The sequence below is a fragment of the Arachis duranensis genome, chromosome 4 (genome assembly GCF_000817695.3).
Source record: "Arachis duranensis cultivar V14167 chromosome 4, aradu.V14167.gnm2.J7QH, whole genome shotgun sequence".
NCBI classification, from domain to species: domain Eukaryota; kingdom Viridiplantae; phylum Streptophyta; class Magnoliopsida; order Fabales; family Fabaceae; genus Arachis; species Arachis duranensis.
In genome coordinates, this window is record NC_029775.3 from 89,114,911 (window position 1) to 89,129,812 (window position 14,902).

The 14,902-nt window shown below is 42.0% G+C and overlaps 1 protein-coding gene across 1 annotated transcript; it reads left to right on the forward strand.

Moving 5' to 3' along the window:
• The first annotated feature begins 2,286 nt into the window (after window positions 1–2,286).
• On the forward strand, window positions 2,287–2,685 carry LOC107484430 (uncharacterized). The gene has a single exon (XM_016105010.1). It carries the CDS (start codon window positions 2,287–2,289, stop codon window positions 2,683–2,685), a length of 399 nt encoding a protein of 132 aa, XP_015960496.1.
• Window positions 2,686–14,902: the final 12,217 nt, after the last annotated feature.

Here is a 14,902-nt window from a genome sequence, read left to right on the forward strand (position 1 = left end):
CATCAACCTCAAAGGCGGCTGAACCCCACCATTCTAGAGGTGGTCAAGAAGGAAGTAACCAGGCTGCTTGAAGCTCACATCATCTATCCAATCTCGGATAGTGAATGGGTCAGCCCAGTACAGGTTGTTCCAAAGAAATCTGGAGTCACAACAGTGAAGAATGAGAATGGAGAGCTCATTGCAACTAGAGTGCAGAACGCCTGGACGGTATGCATTGATTACAGGCGTCTCAACCAAGCTACCCGCAAGGATCACTACCCCCTGTCCTTTATCGATCAGATGCTTGATCTCCTGTCAGGTAAATCACACTACTATTTTCTAGATGGTTACACTGGCTATTTTTAGATTCATATAGCTCCTGAAGATCAGGAGAAAACTACTTTTACATGTCCCTTTGGAACGTATGCGTATAAGAGGATGCCTTTTGGCTTATGTAGTGCACCGGAAATATTCCAAAGATGCATGATGAGTATTTTCTCAGATCTTCTTGAGAACTATATGGAAGTTTTTATGGATGACTTTAGTGTGTATGGTGATTCTTTTAGCCTTTGCTTGGATAGTTTAGCTAGAGTATTAGACAAGTGTGTTAGTTCAAACCTTGTATTAAATTTTGAAAAATGTCATTTTATGGTCCAACAAGGTATTATTCTAGGACATGTTGTTTCTAATACTGGTATTTCAGTTGATCCAGCAAAGGTAGACGTTATTTCTTGTTTACCTTATCCCTCCTCCGTGAGGGAAGTCTGTTTGTTTCTTGATCACACAGGTTTCTACCGGCAATTTATCAAGGACTTCAGTAAGGTAGCACTGCCCTTATCTCGACTACTGCAGAAGGATGTTGAGTTTGAGCTGACTGCGGACTGCAAGGAGGCGTTTGATGAGCTGAAGATCGCCTTGACTCAAGCCCCTATTATTAGAGGGCCTGATTGGAGTCAACCATTTAAGATAATGTGTGACACCTCCAATTATGCAGTAGGAGCAGCGCTGGCTCAGCACAATGGTAATGACCCTTTTATTATTGCCTATGCATCTAAGACCTTAGACACTGCTCAATCTAATTACACTACCACTGAAAAAGAGCTTCTAGCTATTGTTTTTGCTCTAGATAAATTCTGAGCCTACTTACTTGGTACTAAGGTGGTAGCATACTCAGATCATGCAACTCTAAAATATTTATTAGCTAAGAAAGAGTCCAAACCAAGGCTCATACGCTGGATATTGTTGCTGCAAGAATTTGATTTAGAAATTAAAGATAGGAGTGGTTCACAGAACTTAGTGGCGGACCACTTGAGTCGCCTAGAGCACATCAAGGATGACTCTACTCCTATCAATGATACTTTTCCATTTGATAGCTTGCACGCAATATCTGAAGTAGTTCCTTGGTACGCACCTATAGCTAATTACCTTGTCAGTCGTACCTTCCCTCCTGATTTCACTAAACATCAAAAGGACAAGCTTAAAAGCGAGTCCAAATATTATGTATGGGATGACCCATATTTATGGAGATGTGGTGCTGACCAGGTAATTAGAAGGTGTGTGCCTCAATCAGAATTCCATTCCATTTTAGAGGCCTGCCACTCTTCTGAGAGTGGTGGACATTTTGGTCCTCAAAGAACAGCTAGAAAAATATTAGACTGTGGATTTTGGTGTCCCATACTGTTTAAGGATTCTACTACTTTTTGTGAATCTTGTTCACCCTGCCAAAGGTTTGGGGCTATATCCAAGAGGGATGAGATGCCCCAACAATCTGTGTTGTTCTGTGAAATTTTTTATGTCTGGGGCATTGACTTCATGGGTCCATTTCCAAACTCTCATGGTTTCTTATATGTATTGTTAGCTGTAGATTATGTTTCTAAATAGGTGGAAGCAATTTCTACCCGTATTGATGATGCTAACACTGTTGTCTCCTTTGTTCGACATAATATTATATGTCGCTTTGGATCACCACGCGCAATCGTGAGTGATCAAGGCACTCACTTCTGTAACAGGAGATTAATGGGTCTACTGAAAAAACATGGGATTGTTCACAAGGTGGCCATGATTTACCACCCCCAGACTAATGGACAAGCCAAGGTGTCAAATAGAGAGATAAAGCGCATCCTGGAGAAGGTCGTCAAGCCTCATAGGAAGGACTGGAGTACAAGGCTTGCAGATGCGCTCTGGGCATATCGAACTGCGTACAAGACACCAATTGGAACAAGTCCCTTCCGCCTAGTCTACGGAAAGGCTTGCCACCTCCTAGTGGAGGTGGAACACAAGGCTTTCTAGGCAGTGTGTGAGTGCAACATGGGATTCGAGAAAGCGGGGGCTGAGAGGAAGTTGCAACTACAAGAACTGAAGTGCCTTCGCCTAGAAGCTTATGAGAACTCTAGGCTATACAAAGAGAAGGTAAGGGCTATGCATGACAGGAATATCAAGCGCCGGGAGTTCAGACCTAGGGAGTTGGTTCTCCTTTACAACTCCAGGTTGAGACTCATGCTAGGCAAGCTGAGATCAAAATGGGAAGGCCCCTACAGAGTGGAGAAGGCTGAGCCATATGGCGTTTTCCACCTGAGGCACCCTTCTAGTCTCCACATTCTCAAAGTTAATGGTCACCGGTTGAAGCTCTACCATGGTGAGAAGATGAAAGACAATAAGGAGCTGGAGATCCTTCTCTTCGCGGATCCACCCACAGAAGTCGACTGAGCTCCTCGAACCGTCCAACTTAAGGACGTTAAGGTAAAGTGCTAGGTGGGAGACAACCCACCATGGTATGATCGTTCCTTTTCCTTCTTAGTTTATTTTGTTTTCTTTTTATCAATATTCCTACATAAATTCTGCATCATAACTTGCATTCTGCATAAAAAAAGAGGGGAATGACCTTCGACGCTTACGCGTCCAAGGCGCGACCGCGCCCCTTGGCGGATCACGCTTTTCTCCAAAGTTACAATGGGTTATGTGGGAGTCATGTAGGAACTATGCCTCGCACACAAGCTTACTCACGCGTACACGTACCTGACGTGTACGTGTCCCTATCAATCATGGCGTTCCACGCGTAAGCGTGCATGGCACGTACGCGTGCCCGTCGAAATCGACGTAATTGGGTGTTTGACCGAAAGTGGTGCTGGGCTCGCGCTGGTATTGTGCCAGACGCATGCATTGCCCACGCGTCTGCGTCAATGACGCGTCTGCGCCCCCTTAACCGCATAGCCACCCACGCGTGCCCGGCATGTGTGCGCACCGTCGTCCCAAATCCTACCCCTAATGCGAATGTTACAGTAAGTTGTTCACGCCTGGGGCTGGACTCGCGCTAGGGGCACAATCATTGTCAAGCATGCGCGCACTGGACGCTCCCGCGTCCCTTCCTTTACGCACAACTCGCGCGGACACACGCCGTACGCTTGCGCGTCAGTCCCATGGCATCACTAAACCAGCGCGCCGCCAGTTTTCATCCTCCCCTCTTAATCCTAATTCTCTTCTTCCCTTATTCTTTCCTCTTTCTTCTTCCTTCTTTCACCATTCTTCTCTCCTACCTCTTCCCTCATCCGACTTCCATCTTCATCATCAAGGTTTCTCTCTTCCTCTCCTCTACTCTTTACTTCTTCTTTTATTCATTGCATTTACTTCTTGTTTTGTTTTCTTCTAAATTTTCTTTTACTTTAGTTATTTATGCTTTCTTTCTCCTTCTTCCCCCATGCATTATTATGTTGGTGTTAGAGTTTTATTTGGGTATTTATTTTATTATATTTGAGTTTGTGGATACCATGAGGAATACTTTGACAATTGATATTTTATTTTGGTTCTCCTATACATTTGGATTACTTATTTTTACCCCTATTTTAACTTGAACACCAAGTGTTTGTGAAAAAGCCAACATGGCATTTTGAATTCTTTTTTATCATATTCTTCCTACTTTCCTGCCTCTTTTTCATAACTCTTGCCATCCACATGTATTGAGTTTATCGTTCCCAATTGTCATCATACCACTGCTCCTTCTTTTCTTCCATGTGATACTTATTTTTGACTTTGATGCTTGAGCTATACTTCTCATGCCTCTTACTTGCATGCCATTATGCTTCTTGCATCTAGTTATGTGCTATGCCTTTATGCTTTTCCTTGATGTCCTCCCTGCATGCTGTAGCTACCATGCACTTCAGACATTGTTCATTTCCTTGAGCATTTATTTTCACTTGGAATTCCTTCCTTCTGGTTTTCGCTATCTATATTTAACATTATCCCTTTTTCTTTCTTCCTTAGGATGGGTACCAAGAAAGGAAAGGAGAAGGCTATTAACAAGACACCAGCAAGGCAAGGCACTAAAAGAACCTTGGCTAAAGCACAACCTTCTACAAGCGTTAAGCCACCCACAAAGAGGATAAAGAGAATTATCAAGGTTGATGAAGCAGAGAAAGATTTTTTTGCTAGGGACTCTGCACGGTTCACTAACCGTTACTGTGAGCATATGTTTCCCATCCTGGTTGACAGGAACTACAACAATGAGTGCCTACTCATTCTTCCAGCACACCTTGCTGAGTTTGTGGAGTCCTGCATCGAGAGGAGACAGTGGGAATTCTTGAGGAGGCAGCCGCGGCAGGTCAATCTATCGTGGGTAGTTGAATTATACTCCAACTTCCACTTGCCAACTCTGCAGTCTGTCTATGTTCATCAAAAGCAAGTCCATGTCTCCGAGGGGGCCATTCAGAGAGCATTGGATCTTCCACCTGGACCTGAGGGGTTGGATGCCTATCAGAAGGCCTTTCTCAAGCGCCAGACATACCAGTTTGACTAGGATATCATCCTGGGAGTTATCGCACAACCAAGCAGCACTTGGATCTATGGCCAACATCAGACTCGACCTAAGAGTATCGCAGATCTAGTACTTACCTTGGAGGCTCGTGTGTGGGCACAGATTATGTCCCACTATGTCTTTTCGAACACTCACTAGTCCACCTTTACTGCAGACATGGCTGTTCTCATCTGGTGCATTCTCACCGAGCAGCCTCTCAACTTACCAAGACACATCCGGCAGGCCATGGGGCACGTACAGATTGCGGGTAACCTACCTTTTCCCGCACTAGTTTTGGATCTTGTCTTTGCAGCTGGAGTTCCCTATAGGGCTAGGGACACCAAAGCCATGATTATAGTGGCTGATCAGTATGTCCCGAATGGAAAGTATATCAGACCCCCAGTACCCTCTGCTAGCCGCCATCCAGGCCCATCTGTAGCCACTCCCCCTACTACCGCCCCACCATCACCCACACCTCCTCCACCATCTACCACTCAGATGTTCCTTTAGATCCTTCAAAGGTTAGACCGGCAAGACCGGCAGATGGAGCGACTGGAGTGCCGCAACAAGCGCCGATACATCTATCTGAAGGAGCTCATTGCTAGTACTCACCAACCTCCGGAAAAGAAGGATACCCCGGACTCCACTTCACCTACCAGTCCCGGGAGCCATGACGAGCCCGACCATGGAGGTGATGCTACCAGCCCCACCTTGCTCCTTACTGATGGCACGGATGACCGTGCCAATCCTTAAGTGTGGGGAGGTCAGTACCTGACTTTCGGAGGTAATCTCTATTTCTCTCAACTCTATCTTAACACCAACATGTTATTTTTCTTTTGTTAGATAGGATAGATTGCATGATAATAATTACTTGCATGTATGCTCTGCTTGGTTGAAGTAATGAGTTTCTTTTCAAGACACTATTCTATAGTATTTTACTAATTTAAATTGAAAATTTTGTGTTAAACTTGTTTGAAGATTGTAATTTGGAACAGAGTTGATAGTTGAGAACACACAACCTGTGAGATTTTGAGCTTAATTATATGGTTACATTATGTAACCACGATTTTCTCTTCTTGTGTATTTCCTTATCTATGATTGCAATATATGTTTTGTTCCATTCTATATGTCCATTTTTTAGTGTATATTCATGCATACATATGACTGAGGCTATCATTTGTTATTAGCTCACTTATCCCAAATAGCCTACCAATTCATTTACCCTTGTTTGCCACTTTGAGCCTCTTTAACCCCCAATTGTTCTTTATACTACCACATCACTAGCCTTAGAGATTGTGTGTCAATTAAGTGTGGGAAATGTGGGAACTTGGGTTAGTAAGAAAGTGTTTTGGGGTTACTGACAATTTTGAGAAGTTTGGGTACTACTCATGTGAGTGCAATAAAAAGATCAATGCATATGTGATTGAATTAAAGAAAACTGATGCATGAGTATGTGAAATATACAAAAGTGAGATTTTGGGTAGCTAGGCATGAATTTAGAGTTATGTAGAGTGTATGTATGCATTAGGTGGAAACCTATGTTAGTCAAAGATTCAATTTATAGCTCACTTGGCCATACATATATCCTCACCCTTACCTTAGCCCCATTACAACCTTGGAAAGACCTCATGATGTTTGCATTAGTACACTAGATATTTGTTGATTGGTTAGATGAAGAGCAAAAATTCTAGAAAGCGTGACTAGAGGAGATGAGAGTGGATTAACCCTAAACACCTGAGTGATTATAGTGCATATACTTTTCCAATGAGGGTTCAATGCTTAATTCTATGTTCCCGGCTTTCATGAGCTATCTTCTTACAAGTTTACTTGCTTCTTATTGTGTGATTTGAGTTAGTGGAATCCAATTTATGTTTGTCTTAGAGGACTTGTTTACTTTTAACCAAGTAGGTAGAAACATCTTAGTATGTAGTTGCATTCGTTTACATAGGTTGCATTGCATGAGTCTTGCTTTCCCCCATTTATTCTTTTGATCTCCTTGAGAGTAGCATTAGGACATGCTAATATTTAAGTGTGGGGAGATTGATAAACCACTATTATATGGTTTATGTTGTGCTAAATTGAGTGGTATTTATCAATTCTCTGCATACTTACTCATACAATTTGCATGGTTTTACAAATCATTCCCAATGTTGTTCTATGATTGAAAACTTGCTTCCCAAGCCTTTAACTTGTGTATTTTTTATTCCTCTTGTTACCATTCGATGTCGTGATCCGTGTGTTAAGTGTTTTCAGGCTTTATAGGGTAGGAATGGCTTAGAGGATGGAAAGGAAGCATGCAAAAATGGAAGGAACACAAGAAAATAAAGGAGCTGACCAGCGAGGACCGGCGTGCAAGCGCACTTGACGCGCACGCGCAAATTTGGCGCATTCCCCATGGACATGGATGCGCACTTGCCGCGGATGTGTGACATGCACAGAGGACCATCGACGCGAATGCGTCATTGACGCGGACGCGTGACATGCGCCACATGCAGATGTTGCAAAAAATGCCGGGGGCGATTTTGGGCTGAGTTTGGACCCAGTTTTTGGCCCAGAAACACAGACTAGAGTCAGGAGACAGCAGAGACTCAAGACATTCACTCATTCAATAGTTCAAGTTTCGGTTTTTTGGGGATCTTGGAGAGAATTCACCACTTCCTCTAGGGTTTTTCATATTCATAGATTCAGTTTTATGCTTTTAAGTTGGATATTACAAAGGGTCCCTACCTCCGTGAAGTCTTTATTGTTCTAGTTTGTTTCCTATTCCTTTACTCTTTTTATTTTCCCATTTACCCTGTTCAGAGTTACAATTAGATATCACTTATTTTGGAATTAATTAATGCAAGGACACTTTTCTATTTAACTTCTTTATTTCTTGATTATTTTCAATTGAGTTTAATTGCCATGTCTTCTTCCTACTCCTTTCACATGAATGCGAATTTGGCATCCATGTTAATGGAGTAGACTTTTAACTTGGCTTTGGGGTTGATTAATATTGGAGACCCTTGAGTTGGAAGACTCAAGAGTCGAATAATAATTGGAAGTTGTTGGCTGGCTCCCGATTCGCTAACGCTACTCCTTTCCAAGGGAGAAGATTAGGACTTATCAATCAGAGCTAGCTCAACTACTTGACTTTTTGGTGCACGAAATTGTGATCTCAATGGCGCCAACAACTTGGTATGCACAACTGTAATCTCAACTCTTTTTCACAACTTCGCACAACTAACCAGCAAGTGCACTGGGTCGTCCAAGTAATAAACCTTACGTCAGTAAGGGTCGATCCTACGGAGATTGTCGGCTTGAAGCAAGCTATGGTCATTTTGTAAATCTCAGTCAGGCAGATTCAAATGGTTATGGAGTTTTGATAATTAAAATATAAGTAAACATAAAATAATTCCTGCTGTCTTCATCCAATCATTCATACTCCTTTCCATGACTAGTTGTATGTTCGGGCATCACCGTTGTCAATGGCTACCTCCCATCCTCTCAGTGAAAATAGTCCGGCTACGGGTTACGTAGGGCTAATCATCTGTCAGTTCTCGATCGTGTCGGAATAAGATCCATTGATCCTTTTGCGCACTGTCACTGCGCCCAACACTCGCGATTTTAAAGCTCGTCACAGTCATCCCATCCCAAATCCTACTCGGAATACCACAGACAATATTTAGACTTTCCGGATCTCAAGAATGCTGCCAATTGATTCTAGCTTATACCACGAAGACTCTGATTTCACAGAATGGAAGGCTCTGTTGTCAGGAGAGGCAACCATGCGTCGTGGACTAGGAGGCCAAGAGATACACGCTCAAGCTATAGCATGTAGAACGGAAGTGGTTGTCAGGCTCGCATTCATAAGGGAGAATGATGAAGAGTGTCACGGATCATCACATTCATCAGGTTGAAGTGCGGGTGAATATCTTAGAATAGGAATAAGCTTGAATTGAATAGAAAATAGTAGTAATTGCATTAATACTCGAGGAACAGCAGAGCTCCACACCTTAATCTATGGGGTGTAGAAACTTCACAGCTGAAAATACATAAGTGATAATGGTGTTCATTGGCTTCGGCCCCAGAGAGGGAACCAGAATAGGCAAGACCTAGATCTAATACAATGAGAAAAAGTAATATTTATACTAAAACTAGTAGCTAGGGTTTACAAAGATAAGTAAATGATGCAGAAATCCACTTCCAGGCCCACTTGGTGTGTGCTTGGGCTGAGCATTGAAACTTTCATGTGTAGAGACTTTTCTTGGAGTTTAACGCCAGTTTTTATGCCAGTTTAGGCGTTTAACTCCAGCTTCTATCCTGTTTCTGGCATTTAACGCCAGGATAGGGCAGAAAGTTTGCGTTTGAACGCCAGTTTGCGTTGTCAAAACTCGAGCAAAGTATAGATTATTATATATTTTTGGAAAGCTCTGGATGTCTATCTTTCAACGCAATTGAGAGTGCGCCATTTGGGTTTCTGTAGCTCCAAAAAATCTATTTCGAGTGCAGGGAGGTTTAGAATCCAATAGCATCAACAGTCCTTTTTCAGCCTCTGAATCAGATTTTTGCTCAGGTCCCTCAATTTCAGCCAGAAAATACCTAAAATCACAAAAAAACACAAACTCATAGTAAAGTCCAGAAATGTGAATTTTGCTTAAAAACTAATAAAAATATACTAAAAAAGTAGCTAGATCCTACTAAAAACTATCTAAAAATAATGCCAAAAAGCGTATAAATTATCCGCTCATCACAACACCAAACTTAAATTATTGCTTGTCCCCAAGAAACTGAAAACAAAATAGGATAAAAAAAAGAGAATATACAATGAATCTCACAATATCAATAAAACTTAGTCCCAATTAGATGAGTGGGGCTAGTAGCTTTTTTGCTTCTGACAGTTTTGGTATCTCACTTTATCCTTTGAAATTCAGAATGATTGGCATTTATAGAAACTCAGAATTTTAGATAGTGTTATTGATTCTCCGAGTTCAGTATCTTGATTCTTGAACACAGCTACTTTATGAGTCTTGGCCGTGGCCCTTAGCACTTTGTTTTTCCAGTATTACCACCGGATACATAAATGCCACAGACACGTAACTGGGTGAACCTTTTCAGATTGTGACTCAGCTTTGCAAAAGTCCCCAATTAGAGGTGTCCAGAGTTCTTAAGCACACTCTTTTGCTTTGGATCACGACTTTAACCACTCAGTCTCAAGCTTTTCACTTGTACCTTCATGACACAAGCACATGGTTAGGGACAGCTTGATTTAGCCGTGATAAACCACTATTTCATGGTACATCTTGTGCTTAATTGAGTGGATTTTATCCACTAGTCTCACACTTATTCATATTATTTGCATGGTTTTTCAATTCCTTTCCAGAATTTGTGCTATGATTGAAAACATATTTTTTTGACCTTAATTTTATTAATTTTAATCCTCCCTTTATACCATTTGATGCCGTGATATGTGTGTTAAGTGATTTTAGGGATTACAGGGCAAGAATGGCTTAGAGGATGGAAAGGAAGCATGCAAAAATGGAAGGAATACAAGAAATTAAAGGAACTGCAAAGCTGTCAGCCTGACCCTCTCGCACAAAATCGATCATAACTTGAGTTACATAAGTCCAAATGAAGTGGTTTCAGTTGCATTGGAAAGCTAACATTCGGGGCTTCGATTTGATATATAATTTGCTATAGTGGCCATACAGCTAGATGATGCGAACGCGTGCTCCACGCGGATGCATCGCAGTGACGAAAATCAGCGTGGCAGATTTTGTAGCTACCATGTAATTGAGACCTTTATTATTTGGCATTAACACCCATATTTTATTTATGTTCTTATCTTTATTTTTGGGCTACTTTCCTTCCTTTTTCTCTTCTTTCAGGATGGCCACCATGAAGAGAGAGAAAAAGCTTCTTAATGGGGAGACAAGCAAGTCAATCTGCACAATCTATAGAGAAAGGTATCAGTTGGAGCAGCCCGTCCACTTGTATATCTTAGCATGCACCGAGGACGGTGCAATCTTTAAGTGTGGGGAGGTCGATACCAATCTCCATGGGTTAGCTATTTCCTATCTCAACACCAATGTTTTATTTTCTTTGTTTTATTTTCGGGTTCATACTTTGATCATGGTTCCTAATGATCCATGCATTGGCATAGAACTCTTGAACCATTAAGATTCTGACTTGTTGAATGGGGTTGGTGAGAACTTCCCAACCTCTTCTTCGGATCTCATGTCGGATCTCCGGATACTCATTCTTCTTGAGCATAAAAGAAACCTCAGGGATCACTTTCTTCTTGGCCACAACTTCATAGAAGTGGTCTTGATGGACCTTTGAGATGAATCTCTCCATCTTCCATGACTCAGAGGTGGAAGCTTTTGCCTTCCCTTTCCTCTTTCTAGAGGTTTCTCTGGCCTTAGATGTCATAAATGGTTATGGAAAAACAAAAAGCAATGCTTTTACCACACCAAACTTAAAAGGTTTGCTCGTCCTCGAGCAAAAGAAGAAAGAAAGAAGGGGAAGAAGAAGAAAATGGATGAGATGGAGGGAGAGAGTGAATTCGGCCAAGGGGTATAAGGTGATTGTGATGTGTGAAAATGAAGGAGGGATGAGGGGTTTATATAGGAGTGGGGGGAGGGTTGGGTGCGTGTATTTTGGGTTGGGTTTGGGAGGGAAAGGATTTTGAATTTTGGAGGTAGGTGGGATTTTTGGGGAAGAGATATAGAGGTGATTGGTGAAGGGTATTTGGGGAAGAGTGTTATAAAAAGATGTGAGAGAGAGAGAGAGAATGAGTTGAGGTTGGTGGGGATCTTGTGGGGTCCACAGATCCTGAGGTGTCAAGGACTTCTCATCCCTGCTCTATTTAGGCATGCAAAATGCCCTTAGAGTGCAATTCTGGCATTTAATGCCAGACTGCTGCCTGTTTCTAACGTTAAACGCGAGACTACTGCCTATTTCTAGCGTTAAATGCCAGCTTTTATACCTTTCCTGGCATTTAATGCCAAGCTGTTGCTTGTTTCTGGCGTTTAACGCTAACTTGGTGCTCTGTTCTGGCGTTAAACACCAGTCTGGTGCCTATTTCTGGCGTTAAACGCCCAGAATGATGCCAGACTGGGCGTTTAACGCCCATTCTGCTACTCTTACTGGCGTTTAAACGCCAGTAAGTTTTTCCTCCTGGGTGTGCTATTTTTAATGCTGTTTTTTATTTTACTTTGATTTTTGCAGTTGTTTTTGTGACTCCACATGATCATCAACCAAAAGAAAAATAAAATAACATAGATAAATAAAAATTGGGTTGCCTCCCAATAAGCGCTTTTTTAATGTCAATAGCTTGACAGTGGGCTCTCATGGAGCCTCACAGATAATCAGAGCATGGTTGTGGCCTCTCAACACCAAACTTAGAGTTTGGTTGTGGCCTCTCAACACCAAACTTAGAGTTTGGTTATGGCCTCCCAACACCAAACTTGGAGTTTGAATGTGGGGGCTTTGTTTGACTCTATATTGAGAGAAGCTTTTCATGCTTCCTCTCCATGTGTACAGAAGGAGAACCTTGAGTCTTGAATACAAGGTAGTCCTCATTCAATTGAAGGACCAACTCTCCTTTGTCAACATCAATCACAGCTTTTGCTGTAGCTAGGAAAGGTCTGCCAGGTTGATGGATTCATCCTCGTCCTTCCCAGTGTCTAGGATTATAAAATTAGCAGGGATGTAAAGGCCTTCAACCTTCACTAGCACATCCTCTACTAGTCCATAAGCCTTTTTCATGGATTTGTCTGTCATCTCTAGTGAGATTCTTACAGCTTGAATCTCAAAGATCCCCAGTTTCTCTATGACAGAGAGTGGCATGAGGTTTATGCCTAACCCCAGGTCACACAGAGCCTTCTCAAAGGTCATGGTGCCTATGGTACAAGGTATTAAGAACCTTTCAGGATCCTCTTTCTTTTGAGGTAATGTCTAATCAAGTTATTTAGCTCATTGGTGAGCAAGGGGGGTTCATCCTCATATGTCTCATTACCAAATAACTTGGCATTCAGCTTCATAATTGCTCCAAGGTACTTAGCAACTTACTCTTCAGTAATATGTTCACCCTCTTTAGAGGAGGAATACTCATCAGAGCTCATGAATGGAAGAAGTAGGTTCAATGGAATCTTTATGGTCTCTAGATGAGCCTCAGATTCCTTAGGTTGCTCAAATAGGAACTCCTTTTTGTCCAGAGGATGTCTCATGAGGTCTTCCTCATTGGGATTCACGTCTTCCTCTTCCTCTCTAGGTTCGGCCATGCCAAGTAAGGTTATGGCCTTGCATTCTCTTTTTGGATTCTCTTTGGTATTGCTTGGGAGCGTACTAGGATGAGTTTCAGTGACTCTTTTTCTCAGCTGGCCCATTTGTGCCTCCAAATTTCTAATAGAGGACCTTGTTTCATTCATAAAACTTAGAGTGGCCTTAGATACATCAGAGACTATGTTTGCTAAGCTAGAGGGGTTCTGCTCAAAATTCTCTGTCTATTGCTGAGAGGATGATGGAAAAGGCTTGCTATTGCTAAACCTGTTTCTTTCACCATTATTAAAGCCTTGTTGAGGCTTTTGTTGATCCTTCCATGAGAGATTTGGATAATTTCTCCATGAGGAATTATAGGTGTTTCCATAGGCTTCACCCATGTAATTCACCTCTGCCATTGCAGGGTTCTCTGGATTATAAGCTTCTTCTTTAGAAGATGCTTCTTTAGTACTGTTGGATGCATTTTGCAAACCATTCAGACTCTAAGAAATCATATTGACTTGCTGAGTCAACATTTTGTTCTTAGCCAATATGGCATTCAGAGCATCAATTTCAAGAACTCCCTTCCTTTGAGGCGTCCCATTACTCACAGGATTCCTCTCAGAGGTGTACATGAACTGGTTATTTACCACCATTTCAATGAGTTCCTAAGCTTTTGCAGGCGTTTTCTTCAGGTGAATAGATCCACCTGCAGAATGGTCCAATGACATCTTAGACAATTCAGACAGACCATCATAGAATATATCCAGGATGGTCCATTCTGAGAGCATGTCAGAAGGACACTTTTTGGTCAGTTGCTTGTATCTTTCCCAAGCTTCATAGAGGGATTCACCTTCTTTCTTACTGAAGGTTTGAACATCCACTCTAAGCTTGCTCAGCTTTTGAGGAGGAAAGAATTTGGCTAAGAAAGCCGTGACTAGCTTATCCCAAGAGTTCAGGCTATCTCTAGGTTGAGAGTCCAACCATATTCTAGCTCTGTCTCTTACATCAAAAGGGAAAAGCATAAGCTTATAGACCTCGGGATCAACTCCATTGGTCTTAATAGTATCACAGATCTGCAAGAATTCAGTTAAGAACTGAAAAGGATCTTCTGATAGAAGTCCATAAAACTTGCAATTCTGTTGCATCAAAGAAACTAATTGAGGCTTTAGCTCAAAATTGTTTTCTCCAATGGCATGGATTGAGATGCTTCTTCCATGGAAGTTGGAATTTGGTGCAGTAAAGTCAGCAAGCATCTTCCTTGCATTGTTGTTGGGTTCGGCCATTACTTCTTTTTCGAGATTCTCTGTAAGGTTTTCTCTGGATTGTTGTGCTTTAGCTTATCTTAGCTTCTTCTTCAGAGTCCTTTCAGGTTCAGGGTCAGCTTCAACAAGAATGTTCTTGTCCTTGCTCCTGCTCATATAAAAAAGAAGAGGACAAAAAAGAAGAGGAATCCTCTATGTCACAGTATAGAGATTCCTATATGTGAGTTGGTGCACGAAATTGCAATCACACTTTTGCAATCCCGCACAACTAACCAGCAAGTGCACTGGGTCGTCCAAGTAATACCTTACGTGAGTAAGGGTCGATCCCACGGAGATTGTCGGCTTGAAGCAAGCTATGGTTATCTTGTAACTCTTAGTCAGGATATCAATAATTATCAGGGTTGATTGTAAAAAGCAAAAGAACATGAAATAAGTACTTGTTTTGCAGTAATGGGGAACAGGTTGAGGTTTTGGAGATGCTCTGTCTTCTGAACCTCTGCTTTCCTACTGTCTTCTTCTTCAAACACGCAAGGCTCCTTCCATGGCAAGCTGTATGTAGGGTTTCACTATTGTTAATGGCTACCTCCCATCCTCTCAGTGAAAATGTTCAACACGCTCTGTCACAGCACGG

Coding starts and splice junctions, on each gene's coding strand:
- LOC107484430 (XM_016105010.1), top strand. CDS start 2,287: ATGGGATTCGAGAAAGCGGGGGCTGAGAGGAAGTTGCAACTACAAGAA.